At 40.2% G+C, this 15,048-nt stretch overlaps 1 protein-coding gene across 1 annotated transcript in view; it reads left to right on the top strand.

Annotated features, from left to right (window-relative positions):
* The window catches only part of ACOXL (acyl-CoA oxidase-like), a 273,176-nt gene that overhangs the window by 176,726 nt on the left and 81,402 nt on the right, over positions 1–15,048 (top strand). Inside the window, exon 15 of the mRNA XM_018573020.1 lies at positions 8,469–8,580. Coding sequence (XP_018428522.1) covers positions 8,469–8,580 — 112 coding nt within the window. The remainder of the gene's footprint in view (positions 1–8,468; positions 8,581–15,048) is intronic.

The raw sequence follows: 15,048 nt of genomic DNA, 5'->3' as shown, positions 1-15,048 counted from the left end.
ACGCTGAGACCTAGCATCAGAAATCAGGAGCAGTGAGCACATAGTCCCACTCTAAAATCTAGCAGCAGTGAGCACATAGTCTCATGCTGAGATCTAGCAGCAGTGATCAGGTGCTGTGAGCACATAGTACCAGGCTGAGATCTAGCAGCAGAAATCAGGAGCAGTGAGCACATAGTCCCAACTAAGATCTGATAGCAGTGATCGGGTGCTGTGAACACATAGTCCCAAGCTGAGATCTGATAGCAGTGATCGGGTGCTGTGAGCACATAGTCCCAAGCTGAGATCTAGCAGCAGTGAGCACATAGTCCCACGCTGAGATCTAGCAGCAGTGAGCACATAGTCTCATGCTGAGATCTAGCTAGCCACCCCCCTATGTAGGATTAAGGGGGGGGGGGGTGGAATTTAAGTTTACTGTAACTAACCCAGTCTATACTGTGCTGGCAGTTTTCGCTATCAGTTTTAACTAAATGTGAACACTCTCCTAACAAAGGGTTAAAGATCTAAAAGCATGCTAATGAGAGGAAACTCCATATGTAGAGACAAGATCAGGTTCAAACCAGGTGCAGTCCAAACCTGAGCTCTTCTGAACCTAGCACATAAGCAAAGAAGTGGGATGCTGTAATGTCATTGCCCTTTATGGTTAGATGGATATACTGTATTTGGTCAATGACATTGACCTAATGTGACCATCAGGAATGTCACACAAGCATCCCACTCCTTTGTTTACGTACGACTGCAGTGCTCAGGTAGGGCTGGGATGGGTGACCCCCATATCCCTTGTGGGTTTGGAGAAGCTCAGTTAGAACTGAGTTCAGTCTAAACCTGAGCTCGTCCCTTGCCTTTCTATGAATGCAGACTCCTTCTCAAATTGTTCAGAATAGCTTGCAGTCTGTAGAAAGGCCTGCTCCAAAGAAACAACTAGAACAGTAAACATTTTTATTTTATTTTAGGTATACTATGTAAATGGGAACATGTAACAAACATGTAGTGGGGTTTTCTCAAATTTGACTGCAAAAGTGGGAATACACTTTAAGCAGTTTTAAGAATGCATTACTTCATGCAAAGGCTGTGTACATTAATACTATTAATATTCAGAAGAGTTTCTCCTGAATCTGTGCTTTGAGAGGACCAGGGCAGAAAAATGTGTGCTACTGAACACAAGAGGATTATTTATGTCTGAAATAAGTAATCTCTTTTTTTTTTGTACTCTGAAAAGATTGTTTATTGAAGACATGAGCAAGCACAATATGGCAGGCTGTGTGCAAAAACACAAAGGAACATTGTGTATGTTACAGTAATTGTTGGGAATATCAATAAAATTATGAAGAGTATCATAACAGAATGTTACTGTAACATTATCACTCGCGTATGTAGAACATATTAGTATTCTAAAAATTGTTGCAAAGGTAGAATAGCAATTTTTGTGAATAATAAACTAAACACAATTCATAGTTTTGTCTGGCTTTTTTTGTACAATAAGTTCCTCAGATACTGTGACTACTCAAAGTTCAAGTGGAACACCTTCTCATATCTTTACTAAGTAGCAGATATAAATTATTTCTGCACATGGTGAACATGGGATGTAGAATTAGGAAGAAGGGGTAATTTCTGTTACGTGGCTACATGTTGCAGATGAGGATACCCATGTATTCTGTTTTTTATGGTATTTAGTGGGTCAGCCTCTGTGCTAATTTCAGTTTTTTGTTTTCAGTAACCGTGTATTTGTGGGCATGACTAAAGCAATTAGAAAACTGTACCAGGAGATTGTTGGCATTTGGGGGTGCTTTGATTTGATGCAGATTTAGATAATTGGATGGGTGTGAGGCCCAATTAATAATATACAGTTTGTCAGAGAACTTGGGAGATATTGGTCTGTGGATAACTAGGGCCTCTTCACCATTCCTCATCTTCCTTCATCATTTTATTACTATAGCCTGTAATGTGGGCTGTAGGGGTTGACAAGTTTTGATATAGGGTAGTTATCAATTTGGTTGAAGAAGAAGAAGACATGAGCCTGGCTTGTGATGCCTGTTGCTATATGTGAATAAAGAACATTATTATCACTACACCAAGGTATGCTGGTGAAGATCCTTATTTTCTGTATGGGTGCTGTATCGGTATTTCTTTCAAAAACAGAACTCCATTTATCTGAAATTATAGATTCTTCCACTTAAAGGGAAAAACAGAAGAGATTTAATTTCCAATGGGGTAGCCTCAATGACCATTTCAATAATATCCAGCAGGGGATGTGATCAGAAAGAATTCTAGGTTCTTCCACTTAAAGGGCAAGACAAAAGACATGTAATCTCCAATGGGGTAGCCTTAATGACTATTTCAATAATATCCAGCAGGGGATGTGATCAGAAAGAATTCTAGGTTCTTCCACTTAAAGGGCAAGACAAAAGAGATTTAATCTCCAATGGGGTAGCCTTAAAGACCATTTCAATAATATCCAGCAGGGGATGTGATCAGAAAGAATTCTAGGTACCCTCATTATCAAGCATGAGGAGAAGTGGTTCACTCAGTAGTACGGTATCATGGCTGTTCTAGCAATAAGGTTGTCTTTATAATCATGCCATTGTCAATGCAAGCCTGCATGTGCATTTGTTCTTTGCGAATTAGGGCAAAAATTGATGTCATTAGCACATTTCCTTTCCAGGTCAAATGTGATGTCAGGTAAATACCCCAATGGCCACTGAATGGAGCTGATGAGCATAGGAAATATGTTTTTGTCTTGTAGCCCCCTAACATTCCCTGTAATAAATGATAGATAATTCGGTTCAGACATGTGCTCTGAACAATTACAGTATATAAATATTGACTTCACTAAAAATGGCGTTAACATAGAAAAAGATTGTCTAAAAGCAATTCTAAGTCTGCACAGTAAATTGAATTTCAATTTCCCTAGCATTCTCAGCCTCACACAATCCCCAGCATAATACCCAAACAAGTAATATTCAACAACAAAATGGAAAGAAAAAAAATTCCAGGTATGAAATACCAGGTAAATAAGCAAAGTGAACAAAAATAGCTAATTGAATAGTAGCACGAGTATCACTGAACAGCAGTAGATGGCAAGAGGCAGCATAGTACCCTTTTAGACTGGTGGTCTTCATGCTCCTGCTCCATAATCCCTGTATCCGATATGTGAGTGGTGATTGGAATTTAGCATAGTTTTAATATGTAGGCAGTGTCTCCAGAATGACCAGGTAACAGAAGGTGAGAAAAAAGCAACATTCTTGGTGTATATTAGAGATGTTGAGTTCAACATCACCAGAGATTATATAGTATGTTGTAGCATCCGGAACACATGGAGGGCAAAGAGCAATTTGGTTAAGACCACCCTTCTGAATGTCATTCATAAAGTCTCTGATTATCAAAAGTGTTGTTGGGACCTAGGATATGTGGGGACCAGCAGTAGGATGGCATACTAAGCAGGTATGGTAATGTAGTGGTTGTGGAAATATATACAAAATAAATAAAAAAATACTCACATGGCATACAGACAGATAAAACTGTTAGTTGGTATCATCTCAATGGGTGTTGCGTTGTTCTATCCATTGAATTGTAGAAATCTCACCAGCACACCAGTCCTTTTAGGCTAGCAAAAGCTTAATTTATTGAAGTTCTTTGTCATATGAACAAGTGCTTTTCGGGACCACACAGGGTCCCTTCATCAGGCTTTAGCATTGACGTCAATGCTAAAGCCTGATGAAGGGACCCTGTGTGGTCCAGAAAGCACTTGTTCATATGGCAAAGAACTTCAATAATTGGAGCTTTGTAACCCTTAGCAATTTTAGATCAGTAACAGTAAACTTACACGTTCATAAATGGATCTCAGCTGCAGATAATAGGTTATTTCTGGATGTGACTGAGTCACAATAATCATTCTAGTCCAGCGAATTCAAAGGAAATAATAGGGATTACAATTATATCTGTATTTCTTCATACAGGTAATGTCACAAAACATTCTGAAATAAAAGTCAATGTCGGCCGGCTCCGTCTGTGCAAGGTATTGTGTGAGCAAAGTTTATTACAAGGAAAATTTTAAGGATACTTGCAGTTGGTTGTGTTGTCACCTCTAGGGTACCCTCCGAGGTTCGACAGAGAGAGAGAGTCCTGGAAGCACAAGTGGACTCTTTGGGATCACTGGCAAGCAGATACTGGTACTCTTTGCCTTGAGAAGTACCGTACCTTTAAGAAGAGCAGGAGTCGGATGATGAGGGTTAGTAATCCAGCGGAGTTGATATTAGGCATTAGAGGATTCGTTGGGAGGCTCATAGGCAATAGGAGACAGTCTCTTGTTACACTGGGATCACAGACTGCAGTACTGCCAGCAAGGGCAGATCACACTGGGGGAGGAGGCAGAGCAAAGAAGAGAGCTGTTCGTGCCGAGGGAAGAGCAGAGCAGTGACTCACACTCTGCAAACGGAAGAGACAGCAGGCGGGGAAATGCTCAGCGTCTTAACGTACACTAAGGTGAGGGTGCTCTCCGCACACCTTTCAGCAGTCCCGGCCAATACACGAAGATGGTGCTTGTAGTAACTCCACGGATGGCACCGTGCAAAACGAACAATTGAAGAAATAGGTCACCAGCACTCAAAGAGTTTAAAAATTAATAAGTCCTTTTTATTGGACAATGGTGTCACGACAATCAAAAAGAGCCGTCGTTTCGGGGCCACGCAGGGTCCCTTTCTCCCGGTCACATCTTTTGCCTTGAGAAAGGGACCCTGCGTGGCCCTGAAATGTCGGCTCTTTTTGATTGTCGTGACACCATTGTCCAATAAAAAGGACTTATTCATTTGTAAACTCTTTGAGTGCTGGTGACCTATTTCTTCAATTAACGTACACTAAGACGCCGAGCATTTCAAATCCCCGGCTTTATTCTGACAGCTGAGGAGGTGCGACGCTGAGGGAGTGGGCAGCGCCGGCCACCGCTCTGGCGTCGTGGACGTGTAAGTATCTTACTAGCTTTGGCTATCCTAAGAGGACTGGTGTGCTGGTGACATATTCTACAATTTGCTGATATTTGCGGCACCATCCACAGTCATTGCGAGCACACCCTATTACAAGGGACTTTCAGTAAGGAGTGCAACAAGGATAAGTATTTATGTTCTATCCATTGAAAGACATCTTCTGGAATGGTCATCCGCAGTGCAAAGTCTCCATGTGTAAAGCATGGCATACTTTACGTGGAGGACTTGCAGTTGTTGCATCTCAAATTTCTGTGGAGAAATTGGGAAATATAGATATTGTTGTATTCTTCTAAGGGAAGTTACCTTTATCCTAGGCAAGATGAAGGATCACATCTTTGCTCTTGAAGTTAAGCAACTTCGCTAAAAATGTTTATAGTGGAGCACCTGGTAGAGGTGGCCTAGGAGAGAGACAATGGGCCCATTCTACATGACAATGACAATTCTACGATGATGAGGTAGAAAAATTGCTTCTCTGCTATAGGTTTCAATAAGGAGAAAATTATGCTTCTCTACAGTCTGTTCTCCAGGTAATTTTGGCATTGGGGGACATATTGCAATTCTTGTTGCTGCAAAGTGTATTGTAAAGTAGAAGTTGTTTCTCCATGTTGCTGAGTCTAGTTTCTGCTTCCGTTAATCTCTGTATCATCATTTGAAAATCTTGTCAAACAAGCAAAATGTCCACCTTCACCTCCTCCAGTTTTGTTGTTTATTGTAAATATGCTCTGACAGATGGATATGGCTTCAAATACCTAAGTGCTGTACACAGCTGTTTGTGCTGGCGATAAGCCGTATGGTTATCCCTTATCCGAAATAGAGCCACTGCTATCTTTATTTTGGCACAAAAACTTCCAGCTTGAAAGTTGCCTCTTGTGGCTTCCACATATTTTGAAAAAGTTGTGCAAATAAAATCTCTGTTTTTAAGCCCTAATAGACAGTGTGAAGCACCATGGAGAAACAACTTCTTCTTTACAGTACTCTTTGCAGCAACAACAATTGCAATCTATCCTCCAATGCCAGGATGACTTGGAGAACAGAATGCGGAGAAGCAACATTTTCTGCTTATTGAAACCTATAGCGGAGAGAAGTTTTTTCTTTCTACCTCCATAGTAGAATGGGCCTATCGTCACTCTCCTAGGCCACCTCTACCAGGTGCTCCACCATAAATATTTTTTGCGAACTTGCTTAACTTCAAGGGCAAAGATGTGATCCTTCATGGAGCATGGAGTACACCAGAGCTTCACAGGTTGCCACTGGAGTCCTCTTCCACTCCTCCATGATGACATCACGGAGCTGGTGGATGTTTGAGACCTTGCGCTCCTCCACCTTCCGTTTGAGGATGCCCCACAGATGCTCAATAGGGTTTAGGTCTGGAGACATGCTTGGCCAGTCCATCACCTTTACCCTCAGCTTCTTTAGCAAGGCAGTGGTCGTCTTGGAGGTGTGTTTGGGGTCGTTATCATGTTGGAATACTGCCCTGCGACCCAGTCTCCGAAGGATCATGGTCTGCTTCAGTATGTCACAGTACATGTTGGCATTCATGGTTCCCTCAATGAAGTGTAGCTCCACAGTACCGGCAGCACTCATGCAGCCACAGACCATGACACTCTCACCACCATGCTTGACTGTAGGCAAGACACACTTGTCTTCGTACTCCTCACCTATCCAAGCCTTACATCACCAAGTGCAATGCAAAGGGTCGGATGCAGTGGTGTAAACACGCTGCCACTGGACTCTAGAGAAGTGGAGACGTGTTCTCTGGAGTGACAAATCACACTTCTCTGTCTGGCATTCCGATAGACATGTCTGGGTTTGGTGGTTGCCAGGAGAACAGTACTTGCCTGACCGCATTGTGCCAAGTGTAAAGTTTGGTGGAGAGTGGATTATGGTGTGGGTTTTTTTTTACAGGGGTTGGTTCCAGTAAAGGGAACTCCTAAGGCATCAGCATACCAAGACATCTTGGACAATGTCATGCTCCCAAATTTGTGGGAACAGTTTGGGGATGGCCCCTTCCTGTTCTAACATGACAGCGCACCAGTGCACAAAGCAAGGTCCATAAAGACATGGATGAGCGACTTTGGGGTGGATAAAGTTGACTGGCCCCCACAGAGTCCTGACCTCAACCCAATAGAACACCTGTGGGATGAATTAGAGCAGAGACTGCGAGCCCGGCCTTCTCGTCCAACATCAGTACCTGACCTCACAAATGCGCTTCTGGAAGAATGGTCAAACATTCCCATAGACACACTCCTAAACCTTGTGGATGCCTTCCCAGAAGAGTTGAAGCTGTTATTGCTGCAAAGGGTGGGCCAACTCAATATTGAACCCTACGGACTAAGACTGGGATGCCATTAAAGTTTGTGCGTGGAAGGCGTCCCAATACTTTTGGCAATATAGTGTGTGTATCTATATCTATATATAGATATATATATCATATATAGCAAAGTAAGTTTGACATTCAGTGTGGATTCCACATATTTTGCAAAAGTTGTGTAAATAAAACCTCTGTTTTTAACCCTAATAGAATAGACAGTGTAATTTTTGTACTGTGTAAAACCCTTCCATGTGCACCTTACTTTAAAAGCTGGTTATAAATTGATGAGTGCATTTGCCATTTGTTTCACTTGTTGGATCTGGTGCGGGGACATGCTGGGGGATTCAGCTGCTATTGGGATGTGTGGGGCTTCTGGTGTGGCCCTGTACCTTTTAAGGAGGAATGGGCTGCCTCCTGGCAAACCTGCACCCAAATCATCCTTTTGCTATATGTCATATATATGAGTATATATTTGCTATATGTCAGTCACTTGACTGATGTACATGGAATGCATTTTATTGATAAAGTGTACCACTTTATACTGTTGCTGTATTTTGTGATAGGAATGTATTCATGATAGGAATGTATTAATTTAGACTTGTGCAGTTACTGTAACATGTGATATTTCATATTTAAATGGCTAAAACAAAAATATTTTTTTACATTTATTGTTTTAGTGTTTTAGTCCTGACCATAAGTTAATAGAGAAAATATGTACAAAACCACTTTAACTTCTTTTCAAAGTAAATTAAAGATAGTGTTGCATATAAAGCTTGAATTGTCCTGATTGTATTGTCTTCACGCAAAAGGGAAAGCATTGTGGCCTACAGCACATGCCAAAGGTTTTCCATTATGTAGAAAGGCACAGCAGTTAAAGTTAAAATGGAAGTGAAAAAAACAGCGTATTTAATTACATGTGAAAAGTAAGAAGTATTTTCTACCATTTAATAACTAGTGTGGACAGACTCTCATTACTATGAGCAACATAAATGACACACACATTTGCACAGCTATAGCATTGGTTTATTGGTATACATAGTATCTCAATTAGTAGTCATTTGCTTTGCAGAGGTCCTGTAGAAGATTGCATAGGGAAATGTATTTATGAATCTATATAAAAGCATTGACTTACAATTCATGTATATTAATGCATGGTCTTGTTGCATACTTTTCTCTCATAGCTTCTTGGCATTCAGTTCAGATAAGATCAGCAGCTTGGTGTTCTTCTTAAAAGCCGTCAATTTTCGGGAGAGGGTGCTACAGCGTGGTTTAGCTGCCAGACTCTACCACAAGGTAATATACCATTGCACAAAATAGGATTGCGTAAGAATTCCTAATAACAATGCCAGGTCTGCTTGTGTTACTTAATATGTTACTTTTTAATGACTTAGCATATCAGTCTGGCCATTCTAGTGTATACACATCTCTGATATTTAAACACTGTTTTATGTAACACATTCTGTTGTACACATTAAGCAAGGGTTAGCCTAAAAATCATTCATGTTGTATTGTAGTTACATGATTATTCAATGTTTTATCCAAATCTTCATACTTTAGTCTAAATTTGCACCCTAGAAAATGATCTTGCACCAGTTTTAGGGTTATAAAAACGTAGCTTTAGAGCTGAGGAGGATGGAAGCACAGCACTTTTCACACACCCTCACAATAGAAAATAGTTATATTTTACTTTTTCTTGGTCTGTAAGATGATGATTTCCCTGCATACCTGTGAAAATGATTACCTCTAAATGCAATAATCGTAAGTAGGGGTTATTTATATCAACTATTTTAATATAGTTAGGCCTGATTAGGGCAGTCTAATATATTCAATATATTTTCATTTAATTAGACCCTTGTCAGCTAAAGTTAAATTAGCGAAACAGAGATATATAGAAATACATTGTGCCAACCTCAGGGGAGATTTATAAAAGTCTCTGGAGAAAATTCCCTTAACCTTGTTACTTGGCAGAGCTACCCTAGGTAAAGCCATAAATAATAAAAACTCATCATAATGCAAACATCATAAGAGGACGTTAACAGTGGTTATTCTAATTGCAAGTAGAGATCTTTCTACCAGAAAGGTACAAATAACTGTTGGCCTTTCTTGCCCCACCTACAGTGCTCATATTGAAAGCCTAAGAAAGATTTTGCACAACATTTGTAAATGCTGGCAAGATAGAAACCATCACTAAAAAAGAAGAAAATGAAAGCGTTTCTAGAATTCTTCAAAACATCTAAAAAAAATCTTTTAAGACACCAAGAAGAAATATTCTTTGAACTGATTAATCAAAAAACTTTTAAGGCAAAGCAATTAGGACAGGATGTGTGTTAATGGCAGGATCACTGGATGAAAATAAAGGATGCAAAAGGAAAATAATGCAGGATAAAGGTAACTAAGGACTGGTGAGCTGCAATACATTACATTTGATGTATTGCAGCTTTAAATGTAATGCATCTATTCCAGTGCTGCAGCTATTCCAGGACTGGTAAGCTGCAATACATTACATTTTTTATTTTTGGGTTTAGATACACTTTGAGAATGGTGGTAGTGTTATGTCTGTGACATTCTGCCTCCACGCTACCTCACTGTCTTGAGATTTTTATTGGAAAAACAATTATTTCCTTCTTGTATCTGGATATGGCTATGAGCCCTGGAGCGGAGTCTGAAGCACAGCTGGGCTGAGCAGCAAGATAAGTTATGGAAAGGTCTAGTCAAAATCCTGAGCTGAATCCAATGAGATGTTGGCAAAACCTTTAGTGCTAGAAAACATACAAATTGTATTGCGTTAAATGATCTGAACAAAGGAGCCTGCCAACAATTATCTGCACCAATTTCAGACTGACACCCACAGCAAGTGCTTAGTCAGTTAATGTAGCTAAAGGTTGTGCATCTGGTTACTGGCTATTAGCATAGTATTAAAGAACTCCGGGCAGAAATGTTATTATCCCTTGCAGGGGGGGTAACTGCTGCTTATTGCCTAGGGGAAAAAAATATATATATACTCACCTAAACCACTGAGCCGGCAGCCTTTTAGACCGGTCCCTACAACATCTGCAAAGGATGGGTCCTTTGCAGTGGTCTAGGAATCCTCGAGTCATCATGTCCAATACAGTGTATTGAACGTGAAGATGCTGAGATACATACTATCGCTGCAGCAGAGGAGGAGACAGGCTGAAGGGAGCTTTGCCACCTCCATGGTTTGGGTGAGTAGAACTTTTTAAACTAAGTTTATAACTGATTTTTTTTTTGGACCCTAGATGAAAACAAGCAGTAGCCCGTCTGCAAGAGTTAATACAATTTCTGCCCAAACTTCTTTAATCCCATGCTACCAGATTGATTTTTTTAAATATTTAAAGTAAACCTTAAAATGCAAAATCCTCTTGTTACTGAGCTTGCCACCTTTGAATAAAACAATCTTACTTGCAAGCTAAAAACAACCTATTACAAGGAAAATGTAAAAAAAAAAAAAAAAATACTCTCCTTAGTTCCGGGCGTGTCCTGTCACCACCAGTGACATGACTTTATCATACTGCTGCCTTTAGGGAACGTTGAATATTCCAAATGCTGAGAAAATATACTCCAGCACTACGCATTGTCATGCAAGGTCAACTTTATGAAAGGCTGTATTTTTCCAGGAATTGCCTGGAAAAACAATGACTAGGTGCTCAGCACTCTTGTCTTGTGGTTGTGGGTTTGGGTTTAATACCTACCAAGGACACTATACAGCCCTGACAGGAACCTATTGAGTTCTCTCCGTGTTTGTGAGTTTGCTCCAATTGCTATGGTTTCCTCCCACAGTTATACCGAGCAACTACACTAAATGACAGACTAGCCGAAAGAGATTGAGAGACTGTATATATTGCATTGGTCTAGATAGGGGAGATCTGGAGTTGCCATCTAGACTAGATAGATTGAATTTTAGAAGGTCTGTGTTTTGCTCTTGGCTTGACTGCTGATGTTATGCTTGTGATCAAATACATTAGAAACTAGAAATGGAATTTCTTCTGTGTTTTGATGTATAACACAGAGACAAAGCCCTGTGCTAATAGATGTGGTTGTTAGAGGCTTAGCCTTGTTAAAGTCTTATACTGTATTGTGAAAATATTTAACCAGAATACAGTAGGTATCTCTAAAGGATCATTTAAGGTCAGTGAAGCAGTCACCTGAGGATTTGTTCCACTTAGAAGGTGAATCGTTACGCTGCGTCTTTTTGTGGATGCTCAGCAGAGATTTCAAAGGATAAGAAAACAAGTTCGAAATCTCAGACATTCTTTTAGATCTCCTGTAGTCATATGTCAGCAAAGCTGCAGACAGGAAACTCTGATTCTTATATAGCTACTTGTAGAAGATGTCTAATTTACGAGAGTCATTTAGTGGATGACCTAAGATCTGTGAGATTCACAAAATGTACCGAACGGCTATGTAGTGAGCAGGGTTTACGTAAAGTGAAATGAAAGCCAAAATAGTTTATTTTGGATAGAGAAAGAGTTATAACCCTTGTCATTTTATTTACCATCTGTATCCCATTGGGAACATTTCTTTTTACTGCCTGTCTTTTAGCCACAACAGGAAATGAGAGGAAATCCTTCCAAAGTGGGGGAAGTCCCCTGCCTGCCTCCAGTCACCAGAGCTAGTTACCCCATTGGAAGTTGGTGACAACTCAAAATTTTGCTTTTCTTTTACTTTCATTTTGACTTTTAATGGTCACCAGAACAAATAGAGAAGTTTACACTCCCTAAAGGTCCCCATACACCTTGCAATTATCGTACGATAATCGCGGGAAATCCCACGATCGTACTATAATCGGCAGGTGTATGGAAGGCGTGCGACCGTTTCTACTGTCCGGTCGCACGTCTTTTGTTGAACGAGCAGGATGGAAAACCAGCCGAGAATCGTACGATTGTAGGCAGGTTAGTGGCGTGCTCGTTCGACAACTGCGGAACAGGCCGCTGTGCACACGCGCACACTGCCTGTTCATTGCGGTCATGGGAAGCATCGCAAGCGGGGTGGGCTTGCGATAATCGCAAGTACGATCTGCCTGTCCAAGATGGGCAGATGGTTCGCACTTTTAATTAGCTTACAACCATCGTAAGATGAAAGTTTTGCGATGGTTGTAAGGTGTATGGCCACCTTAATGAAGATACAAACAGCAATATAAACCTGACAGGTGTTCTAATCCCTCTCCACTCTTATCTACAACTGAAAAAAGGATTTTTCTTTAGTTTTACTTTAATCAATTCAGTCAAATAGATCCTCATACAACATGATTGTTGGTAAATGTTGCTCTGATGGATCAGATTTGAAGCACGTTTTGAATGTTTGTAGGTAGCATAGGGCTAACCTTGCCCAATAATTTCCTTTTGTAGTGTCACCAGTTTAGGCTTCACAAATAGTAACTAGGTAGTAGATCAGTGAAGTTTTAATTAAAATGTTTTCTCAATGACATGAAAGTACAGGTTCCAAAATAATCACAAAAGTAAACCGGCATCTCTGTGATCCAGTTATGACACAAAAAAGTGTGTCCTTAGCTGGATAAAGTCAAATGCTCTCCAAGGCTTTGCCAGCCACTAGGTGTGAACATAATTAAATCTACTTGGGATTTCATAGAATGCATTGTATAAAAAAGTTTTTAAACTACTTGGTTTCCTCCAAGAAATGATGCAAAGTCCTACTAAAACACATTTCATGAGTTGCAAAACAGCATTTCAAGTAGGTTTGAAGCTGTTCTGAAGAGTAACTTTGGCCCTATTGTTACTTTGTGAAAGGTATCTATTGTTAGGTGATTCTAAATGTTTTTTTCCTGTACCTGTATGTATCTCTGGTGTTAAGCTGGCCTTAGCCATAAGGTCTAAAACCATATAAACATACACGCTGGGATAGTAAGAACATGGATTTTTCTGGCCAGGGAGGGTGGAGCTGAAGAGAAGCCGATCATGACGTCTGCTCAATCCCTACTACTAGTTACCATGAGTGAAGGAGTGTGCTGCTACCCACAAAGAATGGTGATATCACCTTATTTCTATGGGTGATGTAAAACCGGTCATTGATATGAGGCGGTGATCAGACATGCATATACATTCTAGCTGCCCACAAGCATATGTGTATGTGGCTAGGTCCCTAAACACAGCCACTTCGGGTGACCATTAAAGTGTATGTCAATGCAATATAAAAATAACAAGATATTTAGTACATCTCTGCAATACATGCACATTTCCCCCATGTTTGTTTCCCTTTAGACATGTTGCAAGTACAGAAAAGCAACCCTTGAAGTACCAGAAATGTATTATGCTCCTACGGTTCTCCCACAGTTCTGAATTCTTGAACACATGGTGGCAGCCCTGCCAACTTAAAGTGACATTAAACCCTCAGATTTTTTAACATAAACCAATACTGTAATGTGTGCCTTACTGTAATCCATGGTTGTTTCCCTTCTCTTTGCTGCTCTTCCTTTTAAATCCTCATGTCTTCTCATGCTTGGGGAGAACTTCTCTTTTCAGCTCAGGGCCTCTTCCTGTAGTGCTGGCTCAGGTTACAAGCCTATACAAACGGATACACAGACACCGTGTATCCATTCCAGAGACAAGGCAGTCTGCTGCAAAACAGAAGTTCTGCAGAGCACGAGAACAGATACAGATTTAAAAGGAAGAGCAGCAAAGAGAAGGGAAACAACCATGGATTACAGTAAGGCACACATTACAGTATTGTTTTATGTTAAAAAAATCTGAGGGTTTAATGTCACTTTAATTTTTAATGGATTAAAAAGAAAGTAGATCTTTCCTCATCTAGCCTCATTTAGCCTCATTTAGCCTGTTTCATCAACATCTCCTCTGGTTGGCAGTGTCTGCGGGTACCTCATAGACATTAGCTCATCCCTCGCTGTCTAAGGGCATCTTTAGAATAAAGACTGTAGACAAGATGGCATGTTTGGCATGATTCTTGGGCTTGTACCATATTCTGAAAATGTCATTTTAAATTATTATAACTGTGCCAATGAAATATTTTTCTTTTCTCCATTATTTACTTTAGCTTTACTTACTTTAAGGATAACTGAGATCAGAAAGTCAGAGCTAAGGGCCTCATGAGACAGTTGCTTCTCTGTGAACTGCATGATGTCAACTCGTGTCATATGGTGAGGCAGCTAAATACTCAAATTCTCACATAGGACACCTTGTGACCAGTTCCCTGTAACGTTTTAATTTGTATTTTAAAGAATAAACTAGAGGAAGACATTCAAAGATAGCACACTGGATGAATGATATTGAAATTTAGTCACAGAAGACCAGTATGTTTTGCTATTTCTATTGAAGTGCAACTGAAACCAAAACAGTTTTTTAATATTGGGATAGATTGAAGAAGGATTAGAACACCTGTCAGGATTTTATTGCTGTCTATGTTCTTGTTGGGGAGATTCACCTCGTGACTGTTATCACTGAAAGTGAAAGAAAATCCCTAATTTTGGATTGTCACCAGAACAGAAATAGATGAGAAATGTTCCAATGGGGACACTAGTTCTGGTGACCCTGCTGACCACCAGGAATTTCCCTCACTATGAAAGGAATTGCTCTCACTTCCTGCTGTGGCTGTCAGACAGGAAGTGAAGACAGAACTCTCCAATGCGACACAGTTAGCAGGGGTTATAACCCTCCCCTACTCTATTCAAAGTTTTAAAAAAATGTTTTGTCTTCAGTTCTACTTTATTGTAAAAATCAAATGCATATAGGACAACTTCCCTTTTAGCAAAGGTGTTCCTCACTGCTTTCC

The sequence above is a fragment of the Nanorana parkeri genome, unplaced genomic scaffold (genome assembly GCF_000935625.1).
Source record: "Nanorana parkeri isolate BGI_ZX_2015 unplaced genomic scaffold, ASM93562v1 scaffold46, whole genome shotgun sequence".
NCBI lineage: Eukaryota > Metazoa > Chordata > Amphibia > Anura > Dicroglossidae > Nanorana > Nanorana parkeri.
Note: the sequence above shows the minus strand (reverse complement) of the source record. Positions and strands in the feature narration are given on the sequence as shown.